Here is a 23,101-nt window from a genome sequence, read left to right as displayed (position 1 = left end):
CCTGTTTCAAAATAAAATTTAAAAAGGCTGTGTGTGTGTGTGTGTGTGTGTGTTTCAATTGTAGTGTGCAAGGCCCTGGGTTCAATCTCCACCACACACACACACACACACACACACACACACTGCTTCTTTTTTTTTTTTGAACAAAGCTTACACACCCACTCCAGCCTAATGCAAACTTTTTATACAGTATTCCTATGAGTTTTCCAAGTAAAAATCAGTAATAGTTGAGTATGAAACCGGTAAATTTTCTCTAATGCTCAGCACGAGATAAGGGTAGATAGTGTGTACTGAACTTAACTTTCAAACAAAGGACATATGTCTTTTTGGGCAAGAATAGCTGACCACTCCTAAAGGTAAACAAGGAAGAAAGGAGACCTCTAATGCCTGTCTCCCAAAGAGCTGCTAAGGCCCTGGTTATTTGCTTTCACAGAAAAATTGACCTGGGATAGCCATTCAAATTTCTCACAGCAAATCACAGTGGCCTAGAGCCAACTCCTTCTACGCTCATTGGCCAGCTGGAAACTTCACCCCCCTCCATGCCTCCCGCCTCTCACCCCGGAGCCAATGGGAAAGATTTATGGTTCGTAACGTAGTGTCATCAAGTACCGTACAGGCAATTGGCTATTGCCGCAGTCGATCGAGGCGTAGGCGGGGCTGTGGCAAGCTGGCCTATATAAGAGGAGGACAAAGGCGGCGCGCCGCCTGTGTCATCCGCCATTTTGTGCGAAGCAAGGTGGCCTCCACGTTCCCCGAGCGTCTTCTTCGTTTCTGCCTCGACCGCCCCTTGATCACAGACATGTCTCGGGATCGGTTCCGGAGTCGCGGCGGTGGCGGTGGCGGTTTCCACCGTCGCGGAGGAGGCGGTGGCCGTGGCGGTCTCCACGATTTCCGCTCTCCGCCGCCCGGCATGGGCCTCAATCAGAACCGCGGCCCCATGGGCCCAGGCCCAGGCGGCCCTAAGCCCCCGATTCCGCCGCCGCCTCCGCACCAGCAGCAGCAGCAGCAGCCGCCGCCGCAGCAGCAGCCGCCGCCACAGCAGCCGCCGCCGCATCAGCAGCCGCCGCCGCACCAGCCACCGCACCAGCAGCCGCCACCGCCGCCGCAGGATTCGTCCAAGCCCGTGGTTCCTCAGGGGCCCGGCCCCGCTACCGGAGTAGGCAGCGCGCCTCCGGCCTCCGGCTCTGCCCCGCCCGCTACTCCCCCGACCACTGGGGCCCCGCCGGGACCGGGTCCCACCCCGACCCCGCCGCCCGCCGTCACCTCCGCCCCACCAGGAGCGCCTCCGCCCGCGCCGCCGAGCAGCGGCGTCCCGACCACTCCCCCCCAGGCCGGCGGCCCGCCGCCTCCACCTGCGGGCGGCCCGGGCCCCGGGCCTAAGCAGGGCCCGGGACCCGGAGGTCCCAAAGGCGGCAAGCTGCCTGGAGGGCCGAAGCCCGGCGGCGGCCCGGGCCTGAGTGCTCCCGGGGGCCACCCCAAGCCGCCGCACCGAGGAGGCGGGGAGCCCCGTGGGGGCCGCCAGCACCACCCTCCCTACCACCAGCAGCACCACCAGGGTCCCCCGCCCGGCGGGCCCGGCGGCCGCAGCGAGGAGAAGATCTCCGACTCGGAGGTGAGTCTCCAGCAGCGACCCGTCGGTTCCCCTAAGATGGCGGCGCCCCCCACCCCCCGTCGCCGCGCGAGCCTCCATTTTGTCGGCGGCCGGAAGGGCGCCTGCGCGCGGGGGCGGGGCGGCCCGGCGGGCGCGCGGCGTCGAGGTCTCTGTTCCGCGGGGAGATTGGCTGCCCGCGCGTCTGGTGCAGGTGATGAGCCTTGGATCCAGTGTAGGGCACGTCGGGAGGTGTAGGGTTGTAGAGAATCGGGCTACTGTCACGGTTTTAGTCTCCTACGATTTAGATAAAAACCGTGTTTGTCTCCTACGATTTAGATAAAAAACTGTCGGCATGACATATACGTATCAGTGTATATGTACGTGTTTGTAGACGGCTTCCGTTTTCAGGAGCATTCTGGATTGTTAGATACCCTTTTTAATGATAGGGCAGTGATTATGCCGGAAATCGCACAGATATATATGTACGACATGATTGCGTCTCTAGCGGACCAGAAAACCCTCGAAGAAAACATGCAGTTCAGAAAATGCAAGAATTTGTCATGGGTTTTCAATTTGCAGAGGTCACTGGTGTCTGAAAATTGATTTCCTTTTTTTCATTAGGGGTTTAAAGCTAACTTGTCTCTCTTGAGGAGGCCTGGAGAGAAAACCTACACACAGCGTTGTCGATTGTTTGTTGGGAATCTCCCCGCTGATATCACAGAGGATGAATTCAAAAGACTATTTGCAAAATACGGAGAACCAGGAGAAGTTTTTATCAATAAAGGCAAAGGATTCGGATTTATTAAACTTGTGAGTATAATTTATTATATGTAGAAGATGGGTTTTCTTTGCTTTTGTTTTTTGCAGAACGCAAAACCAGATAGAATAAATTGTTCTTTCAAAAAAATATTCTGTAGAGAGAGTAATTGTTGGTACCTAAGAGAAGAAAGGTGGTCGGGTGGGTAAGGTATTTAAGTACTACCCCTAGTGGTGTCCGGGAGGGCTACCTGAGGGTAACATTTGAACTGAGTTGGAAGAAGTAGAAATTTGGTTTATAACAGTTTGAAAATGAGCATTAGCCAGTTATGAAGCCATTAACGTGAATGTTTTAATATTTGCAGGAATCTAGAGCCTTGGCTGAAATTGCCAAAGCTGAACTTGATGATACACCCATGAGAGGTAGACAGCTTCGGGTTCGCTTTGCCACACATGCTGCTGCCCTCTCTGTTCGTAATCTTTCACCTTATGTTTCCAATGAACTGTTGGAAGAAGCCTTTAGCCAGTTTGGTCCTATTGAAAGGGCTGTTGTAATTGTGGATGATCGTGGTAGATCTACAGGGAAAGGCATTGTTGAATTTGCTTCTAAACCAGCAGCAAGAAAAGCGTTTGAAAGATGCAGTGAAGGTGTTTTCCTACTGACAACGTAAGTTGTCTCTGGTTTACTCTAGTCATTTCTTATTTGTTACAACTTACAAGGATGTTCTATTAAAAGTCTGGAACAAAGTTGAGATGAACCATTTTTGTTATTAGAACTCCTCGTCCAGTCATTGTGGAACCACTTGAACAATTAGATGATGAAGATGGTCTTCCTGAGAAACTTGCACAGAAGAATCCAATGTATCAAAAGTAAGTTGAAAAGGAAACTTGCTCTAGTAATTTTTTCCAGTTTTGCTTAAAAGATATGAAATTTGCGGGTGGGGTACTGGGGATTTGAACCCAGGGGTGCTTTTATCTCTGAGTTGTCTTCCCAGCCCTATTTTTTGTTTTGAGGCTGGGGTCTTGCTAAGTTATTTAGGGCCTTGCTAGGTTGCTGAGGCTGGCTTTTAAGTTTGGAAAGTTAGGTTTCAAAGCTGTCATTTAAATGACTGTTTTTAATGTAGGTACTTTCACATGCAATCCTGTCATGTGCTTACAGTTGCATGAAATGCGTTTTCATGGATGGAAAATACAAGCCTGGGTAAGGAATTTGGCTAGAGGAAAACATTAGGAAATGTGGAAGGCAGAATTTGTCTTCCAAATTTTGTTATTGTGTCCCTTTTTGTTTTTATTTTACATCTTAGTTTCTTACTCTTTATTAAATTGTTATAACTGACTGTTATGAGTAGGAAGAACAGAATGAGAGAATAAGGGATGCAGGAAATAGAAGGATGAGGAAGTAGTTTTTTTTTTTTTAATTTTTTAGTTGTTAATAGACCTTTATATATTTATATGTCGTGCTGGGAATTGAACCCAGTGCTTCACACATGCCAGGCAAGTGCGCTACCTCTGAGCCCCAGCCCCAACCCCAACCCCGGGGATGTAGTTTTTAATCTTCGTTTTTAGCAAGTGATAGGCTAGGGAAAAGATCAAAGTTTTTTTTTTTTTTTTTCAGTGCTGGGGACCAAACCCAGTGTACATGTTGGGCAGATGCTCTACTACCAGCTGAGCTACTTCCCTAGTCAAAGATTTTTTTTTTTTTTTTGGAAGTGGAACAAGTAATATTGTCTTTACAAATCCACAAAATGGTTCATGTTTAAATATTGTGTTATCAGGGAGAGAGAAACGCCACCTCGCTTTGCTCAGCATGGCACGTTTGAGTATGAATATTCTCAGAGGTGGAAGTCCTTGGATGAAATGGAAAAACAGCAAAGGGAACAAGTTGAAAAAAACATGAAGGATGCAAAAGACAAGTTGGAAAGTGAAATGGAAGATGCCTATCATGAACATCAGGCAAATCTTTTGCGCCAAGGTAAAGGCCTTCCGAATTTTATTGGTAGGATCAGTTTATTGAGTTACCAGGATCTTATTAATGTGATACCAAAATAATACTTTCTAATGTTCAGATCTGATGAGACGCCAGGAAGAATTAAGACGAATGGAAGAACTTCACAATCAAGAAATGCAGAAACGTAAAGAAATGCAATTGAGGTAAAATACTGTTGATTCTTTGTTTTTGTACTCATAGTCTGACATTTAGGAAACAGTGTACTCAATTTTTCAGGTGATACGTATCAGTGCTCAAAATCAAATGTAAGGATATCAAGTTTTCTGTGTGTGTATATATTTTTTTTTGCGCCACAATGTCTAATGTTGTGCCTCTAAGCTCTGAGCCTCACTCTCTAGACCTTTGTGGGGAGTTTGTTTTGTTTGCTTATTTTTTTTTTTAATATTTATTTTTTAGTTGGACACAATACCTTTATTTATTTTTATGTGGTGCTGAGGATTGAACCCAGGGCCTCTCATGTGCTAGGCGGATGCTCTACTACTAAGCCACAACCTCAGCCCATGTTTGCTTATTTTTTTGAATGGATTTTTTTTTTTTAAGGATTAGATGGATGCAGAATACCTTTATTTTTATGCAGTGCTGAGGAGCGAACCCAGTGCCTCACACATGCTGGGCAGGCACTCTGACACTGAGCCACAACCCCAACCCTTTATGTATGTATGTATGTATGTATGTATCTATCTATCTATTTTACTGTGTTCTTACACCATCTAAGGCTCTTAGACATATTACTACCAGCTTTTTTTCAAATTAGATTTTAAAAGATGAGGTTGATACTTTGGCTTACGCTTGATTATGTTTTCAGGCAAGAGGAGGAACGACGTAGAAGGGAGGAAGAGATGATGATTCGCCAACGTGAGATGGAAGAACAAATGAGACGCCAAAGAGAAGAAAGTTATAGCCGGATGGGCTACATGGATCCAGTAAGTTAGGGTTTGTTGGCATTCTAGGGAGTTGTTTATAGAACTTGTAGGTACCTAAGGTGAAATTTGACTCAGTTGAATAAAAAAAAAAAAATCACACAGTATAGTCATTTTCTACCTTAAAATGTTGGCCATGGGCAGTGGCACATGTCTATAATCCCAGTGGCTTGGGAGACTGAGGCAGGAGGATCATGAGTTCAAAGCCAGCCATAACAGTGAGGCTGTAAGGCACTCAGTGAGATCCTATCCTGTCTCTAAATAAAATACAAAACAGGGCTGGGGAATGTGGCTCAGTGGTCAAGTGCCCCAGAGTTCATTCCCCGGTAAAGCCAGGCCCCCCCAAGTAGTTTTTTATATATATATATATATATATATATATTTTTTTTTTTTTTTTGATTTGGCCGATCTAGTGATTACTTTTTCTTTCTTTTTTTTTTTTTTTTAAACAACTGTACTATGTTTGATTGCCATGGTTCTTGTTTTTCCTGTTCTTTGTATGGGCCCGAAGATGATTGAACTGGAAGGTTTTGTTTTATCAGTTCTTAGGAAATAGCTAGTTTTTAGTTTTTTTTTTTAATATTTTAGTTGAAAGAAAAATGCCTTCTGAACCTTACAGTTCTTAAGTCTTAAACATTCTTAATGTGCTTATTGCATAGGTGAATTAAATTTTTTTTTTTTTTTCTGTTAGAGAGAAAGAGACATGAGAATGGGTGGTGGAGGAGCAATGAACATGGGAGGTAAGCATGAAAATTTAAGTCAACTTTATTACCAGAGAGCAGTGTTGTGGTGGAATCCTAATTACTCTTTCTGTTTCCTAGATCCCTATGGTTCAGGAGGCCAGAAATTTCCACCTCTAGGTGGTGGTGGTGGCATAGGTTATGAAGCTAATCCTGGAGTTCCACCAGCAACTATGAGTGGTTCCATGATGGGAAGCGACATGGTAATGTATCCTGTGGGACGTAGTACAAAGGAAATTCTCATTTTCATGACATAATGTGTGTGTTTTTTTTGTTGTTGTTTTGTTTTAAGTAGGTGACTGGACCTCTTTTAGTTCTCCCTATCATGTATATATATAATTTTGAGGAATACTTTGGCAACACAGAAGAACTCTTGTGTGGTAACCTAAACACGGTTGCCAATGAGGAGTCAATGCTGTTAGTAGTATGTGGAGTTATCTTTGGCAATAAGTACATGTAGGTGTTTTCCACTTTTTTGCTTGTGCACTTTTGAACCCCAGTGCATGGCAAATCCAAATTCTGTGTTAGGTAATGTATGATTATTCTATACACTCAATTGAGGGTAATCACATGGCAAACTGTCATTCTTTAAGCTGGTATTTGCCATAAATGGGAATCAGCCTTGTAGTTTGTAGCTTTAGGCATGTTTTAGTGATATGTAGAACTTTGACCTATATTTGGTGTGGCTTCTATCCCATGAAAGAGAATTGTTTAGTGTTTTGACTCGTCGTTTCCCACCTGTTGGGTCTGTTTGTAGGTACACCTTCTAAAATAAACTGACATCTCTATTTTGATACAGGGTAGCAAAAGTCAACAATAAATTTAAGCATACTAATTGTGTGCATTTGATCTCAACCTTCTTGATGCTATTATGTTAGCTATATGGATAGTCTGTCAGATGCTTTAGAACAGTCAAGTAAATTGATGAGTGGCTGTATTAGGGCTTTACAAATCCTCAGTTCTGAATTTTGGTGGGCTTAGAAAAGAGTACATTTTCATAGCTGATTGAATCAGATTTAGTTTTCCTATGGGCTTTTGGCAGAGATGCGCTGCAGTATGTGGCTCACATAATTTTTATCAATAGAAACTTTAGAATTTAATATGAGACTTTATCTACTTAAAATATATCTAAGGCTTTTTGACAAAGTTACAACTCTAAATTGATGGTTGTGTTAAATATACCATTAGTTTTATCCAGCTGAATTTTAAAAACTGGGTAATGTTTTGGTATTTAAGCTTCATAAAAAACAGTTTAGGTACGTATTAAATTTGTAGACTCAAATTTGATATGATGTTCCCACAGTTCAGGTTCTATGTGGCCAAGTACTAGAATTTTTAGCTGTTCTAATAACAATCTTAAACCCCCCAAATCTTCATCTCTTTGAGATAAAGTATAATATGTAAAAACCATACACAATTTTTAAAAAATTTTTCAAGAGGATTTCCCAAGTAGTTTTACAGTATTGGGGGAGAAGGTGAAATTATATATATAGGCACAGAGCAGCTAAATCGTAATAAATAATTTTAGGACTTTTCTTTGGAATAAAACTGAGTAAGTGGGCTATTTTAAATGGAATTTAAGACAGAATAGACTGCTATGCTTACCTACCTATAGAGTCTTGCTGTCTGGGTACATAACATTTCAAGTCGAGAAGTACCTAAAACCTACTCACTGCTTTATTGCAGTCACTATAGCTTGGTGTTAAACTGTTTGTGGAGCCTTTTAAAATTTCTAAAGCATGGATTCATAGCAAGGTTTCAGTGTACTTTTTAAAGACCTCAGGGAAAAGTTGGGCTGTTAGTGGGCTGTATGTTTGCAACAATGCAGAATAGTACTGTGAAAGTGAACATAATTGTCTCTGGTTTTATAGTGATGGCTCTGAAGGTGGTGTACCTGTGAGAATATGGCAACACAAGTTTTTGATCAAGTTACTGTGCCGGTTAAGTGACTAAATCTATTAGTTTTTTTATGCCTTTTCTTTTTGTAGTCTGGTAGCATTTTATTAAAACTTTCAACCTTTTAAGATTTCTGCAACTTAGCAGATGTGTCTTAAGATCTTGAAAAGCACAAGGTTTCTTAAGCAGCACATGCCACTGACTGGTGAGTAGGTCTTGTCACTTCATTGAGTGAATTGACTCTGTCTGGATGGGCTTGTTAGGCTTACTTGGAGAGTAAATTTTCTGTTCATACCCTGAAAGTGAGAGTTTGCAAGTTTTCATTGGATTAATCTGATGTGAAATTTCTTAGAACGCATTTTGGAATGGATTTTCACATCTGCACTAATTCTTAAATTTTTTAGCACTACAGGGAAGATCTGTTCTTTGAAACAGGTGTATGAGAATGGCTCAAGTGGGAACATACCACAAGGCATGTATTATCGTAAACTAATTTTCAAATTACCCTTTTTTCCTTTCTATGTTCCCGGTACCTGTGGATCGACTCATTGGTGATTGTATCGACGAACGTTGACTACGGAACCTTCTAAAATATTTACTTAACACACATGGACATCAACTACATATAATGAACTGTTGATTACTGTTCCAATAGCGTACTGAGCGCTTTGGGCAGGGAGGTGCGGGGCCTGTGGGTGGACAGGGTCCTAGAGGAATGGGCCCTGGAACTCCAGCAGGATATGGTAGAGGGAGAGAAGAGTATGAAGGCCCAAACAAAAAACCCCGATTTTAGATGTGATATCTAGGCTTTCATTCCAGTTTGTTTTTGTCTTTTCTTGTTTAGATACCACTTTTAAATTCTTGCATTTTAGTAAGAAAGCTACCTTTTTATGGATGTTAGCAGTTTATTGACCTAATATTTGTAAATGGTCTGTTTGGGCAGGTAAAATTATGTAATGCAGTGTTTGAAACAGGAGAAAAGTTTTTTCTTTTTACTTTTTCTTTTCTCTCTTTTTTTCTTTTTTTTTTTTTAACTGTATAATGTCCCTCAAGTTAATGGCAGTGTACCTTGTGCCACCGAATTTCCAAAGTGTACCGATTTTTTTTTACTGTGCTTCAAATAAATAGAAAAATAGTTATAATACTGATCTTCAACTTTGCCATTCATGCTTCTATGCACATTAGGCTAGGTATTCCACTTTGAAAGCATGAGAGTGTTGAGGCCTTTGAATGGCAGGCATATGCCATTTCTGGGAAATGTATGTGGAGGCTAAGTATTGCTTTCTACAAGTAATTGCCCCCTTGTTTTAAAAAGAAGAAATGCAGATTTGAAGTAGTTCACGATTGTTTGGCATTATAGGAAGCAAGCTGGTGCTAAGTATTTTTAAATGGTTATGTAAGCAAAGCTGAACTGTAAATCTTCATTCAGGAATATGTATTAAGATTATGGAATGGGTATAAGACTTGGTAGGGGGAGAAAGTGGGTTTGGTTAATGGATCTTTTATGGCCCTATGATCTATCCTTGGAAGTTTTTGAAAAAAGTGGAAAGATCATTTTGTCGCATTTCCCCTATTCTTGTTTTTAAAAGAACAACAAATCCCAAGCCCTACAAATGGCTTGTATTGAACTTTTACATTTGAATTAAAGATTGTTAAACATAAGCCTTTTCATGTATTACTTCAAGTGATTTATAAAGCTGGGGCTTAGTTTGAAGAATTCAACTTGAAAAAGTAAAGTAAGGTTTAGTTAACTGTAAAATGGGTTTAGTTCTATTTACATTCGTAGTCTTTTTAACTTTTACACCTTGTGCTACTTCTGTTGGGAAAAATCTGTAGACTATAAAGATCTTGGTTTTCTTCTTAAGAGCTAGTGGTGACTTTTAATAACAAATAGGGTTGCAGATAACCATTCTTAAAAATTTGTTCACCTGTTTTTAGATAGTTGCTTTTTGATGTAGCACTAAATCTCAGTGACTTGCTCATGCTACACAGTACAAATACCCCTTCCTTCCACCATAAAGCTTTGGAATGTTTCGATGGTGTTGTCAGTTAATTGTCAACTTCATTGAATTTCCTTCCATTAGAAAAAGACTTTTTGATTCAATATTAAAGTAGATTGTTTACTGTTGTCTGTCAGTACAGTGGGAGCTTGATTTCCCAGTGCAAATATGTTAGAGGAACAATTTCTAACAGTAGGTAAAGTAATTGAATGGTTTAGCTTTGTTCTTAGCTATGTTTCCATTCAACTCTACATTATAGAACTTTGGAATATCTTCATCCTTTTCACCTCTGTTCTTGGGGCTAATTGGCAAAAGAAAAATTCTAAATCAAACCTTTTGTTACCATGCTGAAGTTTAGTATTGTTCCTTGAGTACAAAAGGAGACCTATTGTTGAAACAACTGAGTATTTTCTGCATAGGAAAACAGGGTAATTATCTAAGTAAAACACTGAAGTGTAAAAAGCATGTCACCAAATTCTGGTTGCAGGGCTGACAGGTACATGGTGTGTTAATTAAGGGAGAGAATCTCCTTAGAAAATGTGCTAATTTTATTCACTGAACACATTTGGAAATGGATAGTTCTTTTACCAAGGAGGAAGTTTTGTCCCAAGTCATTAATGGGTGATGCACACATGGGATTTTGTGTATGGAAACAAGGGTGTTGGTTTGAAAGTAGTCCATTACAATTTGAATTGTATAGTAGGGGACTCTATAATGATAAGAAAGTTAGGGGTGTTCATGGGACACCCACGAGGGTGAACTTGAATGTATGTGGGTGGGGGCTGGAGGGGAAATGGGAAAATCTGCCTATAAAATTAATGTTTCAGTTTATTTTTCAGATTACATGCCTTTCTTTATAAGGGATGCTGGCACAGACCCCTAAAATAAGCTTTTGGTAGTACTATACCTTTGAAGAGTGGTGAAGGATGCTAATGAATAATCTCCTGAAAGTTGTGGCTTTTGATAGCCTACTAAGGGCTGTAGAATTGCTAAATGTTGTTTAGCAAATAATGTTGCTGAGTTTCAACTGAACATTTGACTTTTATCATGGAAACTGCAGTGTACCAAGGGTTGTAAAGCTACTCAAATGGACTTTCAATAAGTCTTGCAATGTAAATGATAGTTTTTTAGCCTAATGTGAACTTAAATCATCTTAATGAGTAGTTTTCTAAAAGTCAATGATGAAACTTGGGGTGGGAAATGGAAGGTAATAATTTTGGAAGTATTAGCCATTTTTCTCATTTAAAGAAACATCCTGCCCCTATTTTCCTCCTCTTCCCTTTCTCTCATAATTTTTAAGAGGAACATTTTGTTTTTGAACCTTATGTCTCCAAATCTTTAAAAACTGCATTCTCTTTGAAGATGCTAGTGTATTTCATAGGTGTCTATATAAACTTAACCCATTGGCTCACATTACTTAGTGAAAAACAATCCTTTTTGCCTAGAACATTAAACTCCTAAGAATATAAACCCCACCACTCTTTTTAGATGTGTTATATCACTGATAAAAACAAATAACAATTTGGGAAATTGTAATGTTACGCCTGTGCAATTTTTATAAGTGGCATATTATGGCAGAAAAAAATTTTAGATACTTGGCTTGGGCAAGCCACTAAGTTGTGGCGGAATGTTTTGTGGTGTTCTTGGACTGCAATTATGCACTATTAAAGTAGTGGCCTGCTACATAACTGCATTTAGCCAGCATTTCTGCAGTGCGTAACTGTGAGGAACGTAGTACCGCAAATGGCAATGGACATTAGGACCCGGATGTAGTATTCCTGCTTGCTCCAAGATTCTCATTGCCGACTGCATACAGGTAGGTAACAAGCAATATAATCTAACTTGGTGACTTGCTATGTACTTTTATTCCGTGGGCATTCTGACATCACACTTCTGACAATGAAATTACAGTGCAGCACCTAACACTTGTATGATAAAGCTAGCTTATAGCAAAACTGCGTGGGTCTGGGGTTAGAGCTGTAATTTGTTAGGCAGAAATCAGTGCTGTTGCAGTTCTCAGATAAAAAGTGCAAACTTGATTCTTGGTATATCTGACTCAGTTGTGTGGTTTTCTATAGTTGCATTGTAAATGAAGAGAACATGGAACACATCAGTGGTGTGGGGAAGAGGGAACCAAAACCATACTTGGGAAGGGAAGTAGGGTGCTTTTAGCACCTTGACATGGACCATATAGCATGGATCCATATGGCATGTGATAATTAGTCTCTGTTGTAGCAAACTGACCTGCTCAAAGGTCAGCAATATAAGTAATTTCATTATGTAATCTTGGTAATTATTCTGCAAGTTGAGTGAACTCAGACTAAACTGCAGGGTTTTTTTGTAATGGGTTTCATGGGAACACCTTTGTTACTAACTTGGGCTTAGATGGGAATCTAATGTGAATAGTTCAAGTTATGTGACTTGTTTAAATACGGTTATACTCTAAACCTGGGGGAAGGTGGTGTGAAATATTGACTTGCTTATAGTTGAATACATGTTGGGAATCATTCCCAATCATAAAACTTCGTCGTTTTCTGTAGAGTGACTGCATTTGTTCAGAGTAGCTTTTTGAACTTGGTTCCCTTAGCTTTAGGGATGTGATGTTACAGTCCAAAATGTTTAGGTACAAGAAAACATAAGTCTTCAAAAAGCACCTTCTTTGTTGCTTAGCTTTGCATCGACTGTTGTTCCAGACCTCAATCCAACTTAACTCTGGTCTCTGGTTTTTAGCTAGTATGCATGAGAAACAGCTTTTAATGCTTTCTGCTCTGTAACTGGAAAGTTTGGTTTACTTTGCATAATTGCCGGTGAAAACTCTTCACAACTATGAGAATTTTCTTTCATTTGTCTCAAGAAAAATGGCTTGCTCTTTGGCAAGTAAGTCACAGGGTGGGGACAGATTTGTACTCTACAGATTTGTAGTTCATTCAAGCAAACAACTTCTGATTTTCCTGATAGATAAAAGAGCAACTGGTGACTAGTTTAGTTTCTTCGTATTAATACAATGCAGATCAAACAATTTTCAGTGTTAGTGACATGAGTACCACTAAAACTGCATAGAACCCTCATGGGGGATTTCCTGTGTCATAATCCATTAAATCGGTGGCCCAACGCTTGCTGCCGTGGTTTAGTGACTGGGTGTTCAGAACTAAAAGCTCAGGTTTATTTCTTAGCAGTCAGTAACAATGTTCAGAGAACTACTTGGTATAATATATGGGTTTAAGGAACATCATTGGGGTGGGGGTTAATTTTGCTTTGTTCTGCTTACTTCAAGATTAATCGGCTTTTGCACTTCAGAAAAGAAACCATTGACTTAAATCTATTCTTACTAGTTTTAATTTGTATGAAGCTATGAATTGTGAATCTCAGTACAGTGACTTTTTGAAAAAGCACTCAATCAAAAAGCTGGGAATTAAGTGGGTTTCAGTAATAACGCTCTATACTGAGGTGCTTGCATTGTATTTCATAATCTTTTTTTCTTGTAACAAACCAAAATTTCTTTTTAATGAGAACACTCTTGAGTTCAGAGGTGTGATGCCAGAATGCATTTTCGTACTGTTAGGCCCTTGGAACAGATACCGGTGCTTTCTGAAAGATCAAAGAAATGCAATGGGTACTCTTCACACAAGGTTGCAAACCTACAAAGAACGCATAATAGTCTTCATTTTCCTAATAAAAGGGATGCGTGTGACTAGTTTTGGACTTTTAACATTAATGGGGGTTGCATGTCTCTTATTGTTAATCATTGTCAGCTGCAGTGACATGATCTACAGTCCTGCATTATTTACTGCCTTTCCCTTAATGATTCTGGACAGGTTTTAGAGAGCTGGGGTGTTTGTTCTGGGCCTTTACTTGGTTTTGGCTTTAGCTGATAATGTTTCAGTGCTGTCAGCTAGTGCAGTTCTCAAATGGCTGCCTATTAGGGAAAGAATTAGAGGATTTGACTGCTCCTAATCATCTGTCATTGCTGCTAGATAATGATTGGCAATTTTTAAGACTCAACTGTGGAAATCTCACAGTTGCTGGTAAACCATCAACCATAAAATGTTGCTTTTGAACACCAGTGCTGAAAAGTTTTTTTTTTTTTTTTTTTTTTTAAGGTGAAAGGGGGGCTGGACGTAGAATAGGACAGGAATAATCAGGAGAATGGGGAAGAATGCAAAACGATATAGTATCCCTTATGGATGGTACATGTGCAACAGGGAATTACATTTCATATACCTGTGGCAGTAATGATACAGGGAGGAAGAAAAACCTGGAACTTGAATTAGGCTGAGCTTTCTGTTTTGTGCACTGTGGCCCTGCCAGGCATATAGTGTGAAGGTGAATGTCTTCTCCCTCAGAAAACCTTGGGTTCCTTGCTGCCCCAGTAAGGCATAGCTTCCTTGCTCTAACTTAAAACTCAGTGAGGACTTGGAGGGGAAAGAAGAGGCAAATACATAGGATTGCAGGGTAACAACTGCAGTGTTGTGTACTGTGGGAAGTGGGTAAGGCACTCTTGGAGGACTCCTGCTGAAGGTGGTTAGCCCACCTGAGAATGAAAGGCATACTTGAATGGGGAGCAGGGTATGTGCTTTCATATGAAAAGAGAGCTGATAAATAAAATACTGGGTGAGGTGAACGTTGTCACATACCTTCACATAAGGGATAGTATATTTTGGGTTGCAGTCAAACTTCATTGTGCTCAGACTGGTGAAAATAGGAGTTAGACTTTTGCATTTTAAAAGAAGATACAGTTTTCATTCTAATTCTGGTGTCTACTTAGTACTTACACAAAAAATAATTTTAGATTTTTTTCCCCATGAAGTTTCTTCCTATTTTTTTAATGCTGTAACTTACCCCAATCTTTGTCTCTGGAATTTTACTCTTTAAATTTTGAAGTTAACTAGCATTTTCAAGCCTTTATTTTATACCCTTGTCTTTTATATTAACTTTTTCTTATTATTCTTTAGGTAAGAATGGTTGATGTTGGCTGATATTGGAATGTTCATTCACTTGAAGTAAGTGTCCTTTGGAACCTTAACCTCTAGTGGATTTTGGGGCTTGATTTATCTTCATTGGTTAAAATAACCAATGAAATATGGGAGAGGGTGAGACTTGTTTTGTTTGTATTGTCTATTTTGAACATTGTGTGACAACTGGGGGTGTATCTCAGTAGTGCAGTTCTTCCCTAACATGTGAGAGGTCAGGGGTTTGATCAGGTCAGGTGGGATATGATAAAGTAGAATATTTATTATAAAAGTAGGAAAATTTTAAAAATAACATGCTGGGCTGGGGTTGTGGCTCAGTTGGTAGATTGCTTGCCTAGCATGAGTGAGGCACTGGGTTCGATTCTCAGCACCATGTATAATAAATAAAGGTCAATTAACAAGTAAAAAATTTAAAAAAAAGATACATGCTTATATAATACCAAATGATTACCAAAAGAGCTTGAATTGATGGGTAAATGTTTTTCATAAAATCTCCATAAACTTTATGCAGTAGATGGAAGAATTAGTAGGAAGAGGGAAAATTCCATGATTACCTGAGAAGAAAGTGTAAGAAAATAATTTTGGTATGGGGCAGGTTTTTGATATTTGATGAATAGTTAAAATTGCTTGGACCTTATGCCAAAAGATGCATCTCTTGTCTGTGTCTGAATAAAGTTTACATGATACACCTGGGTGCAGTGATACACACTTGTAATCCGAACTTTTTTGGAAGCTTGAGACAGGAGGATGGTAGGTTCGAGGCCAGCCTGAGCAACATCGAAAGACCCTGTCTCAAAAAATGACTGGGAAATCTATGTAGCTCAGTAGTATAGCATTTGCTTAGCATGTGCAAGGTGTCATGAGTACAATCCCTGGCATCCCTCGCCCACACACACAAAAATAAAATGTATGAACTACTTAGAAATTAATATGGCAAATGTTATTTTTAGAAGTTAATGTGGCAAATGTTATTTTGAATCCGTATTAATTGTAGGTGGATCAGATATTTGTTCTCCAGACATTGACAGCATGGGCCAACCAAGAAGGAAAACCACAAGTCGTTTGACAAAGTGTGTAGGTAAGTTGAATGATTCTTACTATCTTGGGTGCTACCAAAAAAACAACTCATGTTTGTGATTAATACTACATTCCTTGATTTAAATGTTAGGAAACTCAACAGTTGGTATTGGTGTTTATTTAAAAATAAATGAGAACTTCATAAATCAGAATTTGTCTTGAATTAATCAGATCTTTTAATTGCAGGATCAAGAGAGCTGTGTCCACAAAACCAATGAGGAAGCATATAAGGAGGAATGATGAACAACTTATTTGCCATTAATAAAGTCATTTTTGAAAAATTGGATTGTGTTTTTATTTTACATAGCATTATTTTTTTGCTTGGAGGAGGTACCAGGGATTGAACTCAGGGGGACCTGGACCACTGAGCCATATCCCTAACCCTATTTTGTATTTTATTAGAGGCAGGGTCTCACTGAGTTTAGCACCTTGCTGTCTCCGCCTCTAGATTCACTGGGATTACAAGTGTGCCCCAACGTGACTGGTTTAAGTAGGAATTGTGTAGGATTTTCCTGTCACTGAGCTCTAACTCCAGCCCCTGGAACCACTTTTTAAAATCTTTTTATTTTGGTACCAGGAATTGAATCCAGGGGTGCTTAACCTCAGCACATCCCCCATCCCTTTTTGATACAGCTGGATTGCCAAGGCTGACTTTGTACTCATGATCCTCCTGCCTCAGCCTCCCAGCCAGCCCTCTGGGATTACAGGCATGCCCCCACCATGTCCAACTATAGAGCCACTTTTGATTTCATGATTACTAGCCTAATTTTATGGCCCCTTATAGTCCGAAACCTGATTTGGCCATCAATATTTTAAATCCCCTTCATTCTGTAATTTTTATTCCTAAAATGTACTTTTATTAGCAATGCCCCTTTTTGATTGGTTTCAGGCATAAGAGCATTGTGAATGCAGAAGTATGCACAGTATATACAGAAGAAATACTGGATTGTTGTTGGGTGCTATTGCTTAATAAGTTAATAACCATCTGCCAGGTATTTTCATGTGGTTTGAGATGCAATTTCTCTGAAATGAATCTGAATTTGATACGCAGTGTGATGTGGGCAGTTTCTCAGAACGTAGTTAAGGGAAAAGATTAAAGCCTGCTTGATGAATAAAATAGGAATCCCAGTCATCTGCCCACTTATAATTTCATTATATTTAATAATTCTATTCAGGATAATGTCTCTTTAGCATCATTGCCAGAATTCCTATCTTCATCCCAGTGGCGGTGAAGACAAAGATAAAACCAAACTACAGCTTCTGTGATAGCTATCACAGTAAACTGTATAAACTGATGCATCAATGAATATAACTCAACAAGTAATGCTCAATCAAGAGGTCAATTTACTTTGGGAGGAAATGGACATTGATAGATTCCTCCACTTTGAACTGCTTGTAGAACTTGCCTGGACTATGTATCACTTGTATACATTGTGAACTATTGTTTGGTGCAGCAGATTGTGGTAGTGCTGGCATATCTTTGCTGATGGTGTCACCGTGATTTTTCCAAAGGAGCCGTCAATTGGCTTGGCATTTCTGTATCCTCCCTTCTGCTAGTGATAGTCTAAAATTTGGGGGCTAACAGAGGTGAGGCGAAGAACCTCACCCCCCCACTGGCACCAAGGCCAAATTTGGGGGCCAACAGAGGTGAGGCAAAGAACCTCACCCCCCCACTGGTGCATAGGCCTATCCACAAGTATGGCTGTATGCTGGACCGGTAGTCAGTGACTGGTATGATCCAATTGCAGTGGTAACAACCTAAGACAGGAGGCTGATGCCTAGAGGTCAGTTCATCCCATGACGGGTAAGAACCATATGTTGAATTGGACAACCTACCAGGCACGGTCCCTAAGCCACATTGCTTGTTGTTTAATTAATCAGAAGCGGGGAGATGCTGAGAGCCATAGCTAAGTAGGTACGACACATGGCAATTTCCTTGTCAGCCTACCCCATGTTGCTTAGAGGAAGGACTCTCCATTGTGGAAATAGGCTTGCCTTGGACCCAGGTCATTTGCAGTGACATTGCATGACCAGGGCGGATCCGGGTTTAGGGCGGTTCCAGGTTTAAGGCGATTCCTGCTGGGAATAGGGCGTATCCTGCTGCCTCAGGCGCCCGCTCCTTGAGTTCCCGTTGAGTTCTCGCGGGATTGAGAGAGTATTTGGGATGTAGAGTGCTGGTGGAATTCCCCCAGAACATGCGTGTAGAATGCCGGTGAGAAGTCGGGAATAAAGACTTGCTGTTTGAATCTACAAGGCTGTGAGTGGCTCGATTATTTTGCCCACTTATTATAGGCTAAGCTGTTCATGGGCTATTTAACACCACTGGTAGTATTTATCAGATGAGGCTAATTGGTAGTTCTGTTTCAAAGGCACGGGAGTTCAGAAGTCTGTTCCAGCTGTGAGACTAGTACCCGGATTTTCCTGCTCATAGTTCATGCTCTTCTGCATGGCATCTTTTTCAAATAGCTGGAGGTCAGCTACCCCAAATCAGCTTCTCAATGTTTTGGTTTTGTGATCTGGAACCCTGTGGATTTGTCAGGGAAAAAGCAGTGTGCCTTCTGCGGTGTGTTGTAGCTGTAAAATAAAGGTGCCACCCTTCATTACAGGGTTATTAACAGAACAATGGATTTAAAGCATTTATCTGCCCGAGGCTGAAAGTACATTATTAAAAGTAGTCAAAAGTTCACGGGCAACTGACATTATACCATGTAATGGGAAGATGACTGCCAGGTTTTTTACTTATTTATTTTAGTTTTACACCTTTGTTTTTATTTAGTTTTTATGTGGTGTTGAGGTTCAAACCCAGGGCCTCGCATGCGCTAGGTGAGCGTTCTACCATTGAGCCACAACCCCAGCCCTGACTGCCAGGTTTTTGTTTTGTTTCCTTTGTCCTGGTGCTGTGGATTGAACCAAGGGACACTACCACTGTGGTACATCCCCAGCTCTTAAAGTTTGACCCGAGGTCTAAATGTGAGAATATCTCAGCCTCTCAAATCACTGGAACTACAGGCATGCATTACCATGTTCATCTGATGGATCAGTTTTGATAGCAAAATTTTTCCATTTTAAAAATTCAGGCCATGTAGTCCATAGGGAAACTTTAGTTACAAAATTAATAACCAAAAGGAATGGGGGCCTCAGTAAAGGCCATGTGTAGTTAACCTCAAATAATTGGATTCAGCACAAGAATCCATGCCCAGGAGGGCTTTTTTAGTTGGCGTAATACCTAACTCAGGTGTAGTTTTTTTGTACAGAACAGGGAATTTAAACCAAGGATGTTCTACTACTGAGCTATATCCAATACTTTTGATTGAGAGTGAAAAAGATTTGAGAATGAAAAAGACTGAAGAAAAAACGTATTTGTGGGTTGAAAGAACATTAATAATAATATTTTCCATGCTAATCGACTGCTAAGAGCCAAGTATATGATGCATGGCATTTTTAGTCTAAAGGTGACGCCAGCTAGCCATTGAGATGATATGATTATGTTAAGATTTGCATTCATATGGATATTGGACTCCTGCTGTTCACCTAGGCCGGCTACGGGACTCCTGGAGAGTTCCCATTGGTTGGGGAAGTACAGTAGGAGGGAGTTCCGGGGGAGGAGCTCTCTCTGCGGGTCCGGGAGGAGGCCGCGTGGGTGGAAAAAATCTTCCCGGGCGCGTACCGGACATTGGCGGCAGTTTCAAAAAATAAACTTTGTTCCTGCTTGAGTGGCTCGTGATTTTGTGCCCAGCCAGACTGCGGCAATCGACAGCCAAGCATATTTCTTAGAATTCATCTGTGATTCTCATGGAATTTTAAGGGACCCTTAATAGCCCTTATTTGAAGACGTCCTGAATTCAAAGACTACAAAACTTAGAAGAAAATAGGAGAATTTATCACCTGGAGTTCGGCAGAGGATTTTTATGTGATACCAAGGGCATGAACAAAATAGAGAAAAAATGGATGTTACCAAAATTAAAAAGAACACTATCCAAAGAAAGTGGGGCTGGAGATGTAGCACAGCAGTAGAGGTCTTGCCTAACATGCCTTAGGCCCTGGGTTCAATCCCCAGCATCACAAAATGAAGGGACACCATCTTGCCCTGATCACTTAAAGATCAAAAATGGGAAGGGAGAGAAGATGGCCAAAGGATATGGATTTCAGTGAAAATAAGTTTTAATAAGGAGATTCATTGTATAATAATATTGACTAATAATAGATGTATTCTTGAAAATTGGTTGGTGGTTTTGTTTTGGGTTTTTTTTTGTTTTGTTTTGTTTTTTATACTGGGTTTGGTCCTGGGGCAGTCTACTGCTGAGCTACATTCCCAGCCCTTTTTAAAAATCTTGTCTAAGTTGCTTAGGGCCTTTCTAAATTGTGGAGGCTAGCCTTGAATTTAAGAGACAGTGGGGTGCAGTGGTGCAGGCCTATAATCACTGAAGTTCAGGAGGCTGAGGCAGGAGGATCTCAAGTTTGAGGCCAGCCTCCACAACTTAACAGGACCTTGTCTCCAAAAGGGTTGAGGATGTAGCTTTTTGGTATAGCACCCCTGGGTTCAATCCCCAGCACTGTCAAAGAAAAGAAAAATAGGGCTGGAGCTGTAGCCAAGTGGCAGAGCACTTGCCTATCATGAGTGAGGCACTGCAATCCTTAGCACCACATTAAAAATAAACAAAATAGTGGCTGGGATTGTGGCTCAGTGGTAGAGCGCTTGCTTCACACGTATGAGGCATGGGGTTTGATCCTCAGCATCACATAAAAATAAATAAGTAAAATGAAGTGTATTGTGTCCATCTACAACTAATATATATTAAAAAAATAAAGGCATGCTGTTCACCTAAAATTACAAAAATATATTTTTTAAAAAGTGTTCTCAACAAGAAGGGTATATGAGGTAATAGCATCTGCTAGTTTAAGGTAGCCATTCCACAACAATACATATATCCAAAAAAAGTACATGATAAATATGTGCACTTTTTTTTGTCAATTACAAACAGTTTTATAATGCAAAAACTCACAAAATGGGAGAAAATATTTGCAAATCATTTCTGGTGGGGCAATTCTACCTAGAATATGTGAAAAAGGACTCAACCAGATACATCATCAGGAAAGTTATACAAATGGCTAACAAACACAGGAGTGGATGCTCAGCATCCTTAGGGAAATGCAAAGCAAAAGCACAAGACACCATCTCACACCCGCTAGAAATTTCAGGATCAAAAAGTGAATTTTTAAAAATTTTTTAAAAATGAAATAAATGTTGGCAAAGACATGGAGCTTGGCCCCTCGTATAGTGCTGATGGGAATGTAAAATGGTGCAGCCACTCTAGAAATCAGTCTAGCAATTCTGGAAATAATTAAACCGAGTCACCAGACGACCCAGTGGTTCCATACCCAAGAGAAATGAAAATATACTCAGCACAGTAGCCCACATCTGTCATTTCAGCAACTTGGGATGCTGAGGCAGGAGGATCAGAAGTTCAAGGCTGGATGGGGCAATTTAGCAAGACCATGTCTCAAAACACAAAAATTAAAGGATGGGGGTGGGGGTTGTAGCTCAGTGGTACAAAGCCACTGGGTTCAATCCACGGTACCAAAATAAAAAATTTAAGAAAATTTGTATATGAGTATACAACATTATTCATAATAGTCAAAAGACTGAAACAATCCCAAATGTCCATCAACTAATCAATGAATTAACAAAATATGATATATACATACAATTGGATAGTCAATGCCTGTGATCCTAGCTACCTGTGGGAAAGACGGGAGGACCATTTGAGCCCATGACTTCAAAACCAGGCTGGGCAACACAACACAATGAGACCTTTTTTTTTTTTTTTTTTTTTTTCCTGAACTGGGGATTGAACCCAAGGGTACTCTACCATTGAGCTACATCCCCAGTTCTTTTTATTTTTTGGTTTGAGACAGGACTTCACTAAATTGCTGAGGCTGGCCCTGAACTTGCTATCTTCCTGCCTCTGTCTCCTAAGTCTCTGAGATTACTGGTGTGCACTACTGCTCCCAGCTGCCTTGTTCTTGCTATCTGCTTGAAGAACAGTCACTGAGAGCACCTGGATTATTAAAATTGCCTCCTAACTGGGTATATTCCATGGTCCACTCTGGGGGTTTTCAGCATATCTCTCTGTTGCTTTGGTTAGCCATTGCTTCATAAAAAAATGCCCCTGAACTCAGTGGATTTGGACACCTAATTATAATTTCGAGTGTTGGGCTGGGCTTGGATTCACTAGGGCTGGAATCTTCCAGAGACTATTGATTAGGCTGGACGTGTGTGGAAAGTGGTTATTTCATTCATATGTCCAGTGACTCTGATGAGGTGATTAGAACATTTATTTCTTTGTTCTCACAAAGTGAAAAGATGTATCCTCAATTCCTAAAAGGAAAAGGGGCCAGTAATTGTTTTTGAGGACGGTGAGGAAGGAGGACTTTGGAGAATGTTCCACTCTGAGCTTGTGGTATGGAGATGGAGATGTCACCTAAATGGCAGATTTTTATGTATTGATTTTGAAATGGGGTCTTGTTATTTGCCCAGGCTGGTCTTGATTTATTGGGCTCCTGTGATCCCTCCTGACTCAGCCTCCTGAGTAGCTGGGACTACGTGTGTGCATCACTGTCCTCTAAACAACAGATTCTGCAGTCGTAGTTGCAATGGATTGGAAAGCCAACTTGTACCAGGAAGAAAAGGGGAAAAAGGGAAGCCAGCCTGTGTCAGGAAAGGGCTTTGGGAACAGATGAGGTGGCACATGTAGAATCCCAGTTTCTGGGAAGGCTGAGGCTGGTGGGATGAGAGTCTAAGGCCAGCCCTTGCAATTTATGAAGACTGTTTTAAAAAATAAAGGAAGCCGGGCGTGATGGCGCACACCTGTAATCCCAGGAGCTAGGGAGGCTGAGATAGGAGAATTGCAAGTTCAAAGCCAGCTTCAGCCACTTAGGAGGCACTAAGCAACTCAGTGAGACCCTGTCTCTAAATACGATACAAAATAGAGCTGGGGATGTGGCTCAGTGGCTGAGTGCCCGTGAGTTCAATCTCCAGTATAATAATAATAATAATAATAATAATAATAATAATAATAATAATAATAATAGAAGCTTTGGGCTGAGCAATAGAAAAATAGCTGTGTGCACCTGTAATCCCAG

General features: G+C 40.7%; 1 protein-coding gene across 3 annotated transcripts; it reads left to right on the top strand.

The window, feature by feature from the left end:
• Positions 1-702: 702 nt before the first annotated feature.
• On the top strand, positions 703-16,239 carry Sfpq (splicing factor proline and glutamine rich). 3 transcript variants are annotated; one of them, XM_071617658.1, is made up of 13 exons: positions 703-1,612; positions 2,213-2,401; positions 2,713-3,014; positions 3,122-3,217; positions 4,123-4,319; positions 4,414-4,498; positions 5,161-5,278; positions 5,967-6,015; positions 6,097-6,218; positions 8,567-11,727; positions 14,864-14,911; positions 15,876-15,959; positions 16,145-16,239. In XM_071617658.1, exons 1-10 carry the CDS (start codon positions 800-802, stop codon positions 8,702-8,704), a joined length of 2,109 nt encoding a protein of 702 aa, XP_071473759.1. In that variant the 5' UTR covers positions 703-799; the 3' UTR covers positions 8,705-11,727; positions 14,864-14,911; positions 15,876-15,959; positions 16,145-16,239. The 3 variants fall into 3 exon arrangements, with proteins under 3 accessions (XP_071473759.1, XP_071473761.1, XP_071473758.1); XM_071617660.1 differs by lacking the exon at positions 8,567-11,727; XM_071617657.1 differs by having other exon boundaries at positions 8,567-14,911.
• Positions 16,240-23,101: the final 6,862 nt, after the last annotated feature.

This window comes from Marmota flaviventris, chromosome 10 (assembly GCF_047511675.1).
Source record: "Marmota flaviventris isolate mMarFla1 chromosome 10, mMarFla1.hap1, whole genome shotgun sequence".
Lineage (NCBI taxonomy): Eukaryota > Metazoa > Chordata > Mammalia > Rodentia > Sciuridae > Marmota > Marmota flaviventris.
Note: the sequence above shows the minus strand (reverse complement) of the source record. Positions and strands in the feature narration are given on the sequence as shown.

Coding starts and splice junctions, on each gene's coding strand:
- Sfpq (XM_071617658.1), top strand. CDS start 800: ATGTCTCGGGATCGGTTCCGGAGTCGCGGCGGTGGCGGTGGCGGTTTC. Junction 4,320..4,413: donor GGCAAATCTTTTGCGCCAAG/GTAAAGGCCTTC, acceptor TCTAATGTTCAG/ATCTGATGAGACGCCAGGAA. Junction 5,279..5,966: donor GGATGGGCTACATGGATCCA/GTAAGTTAGGGT, acceptor TTTTTCTGTTAG/AGAGAAAGAGACATGAGAAT.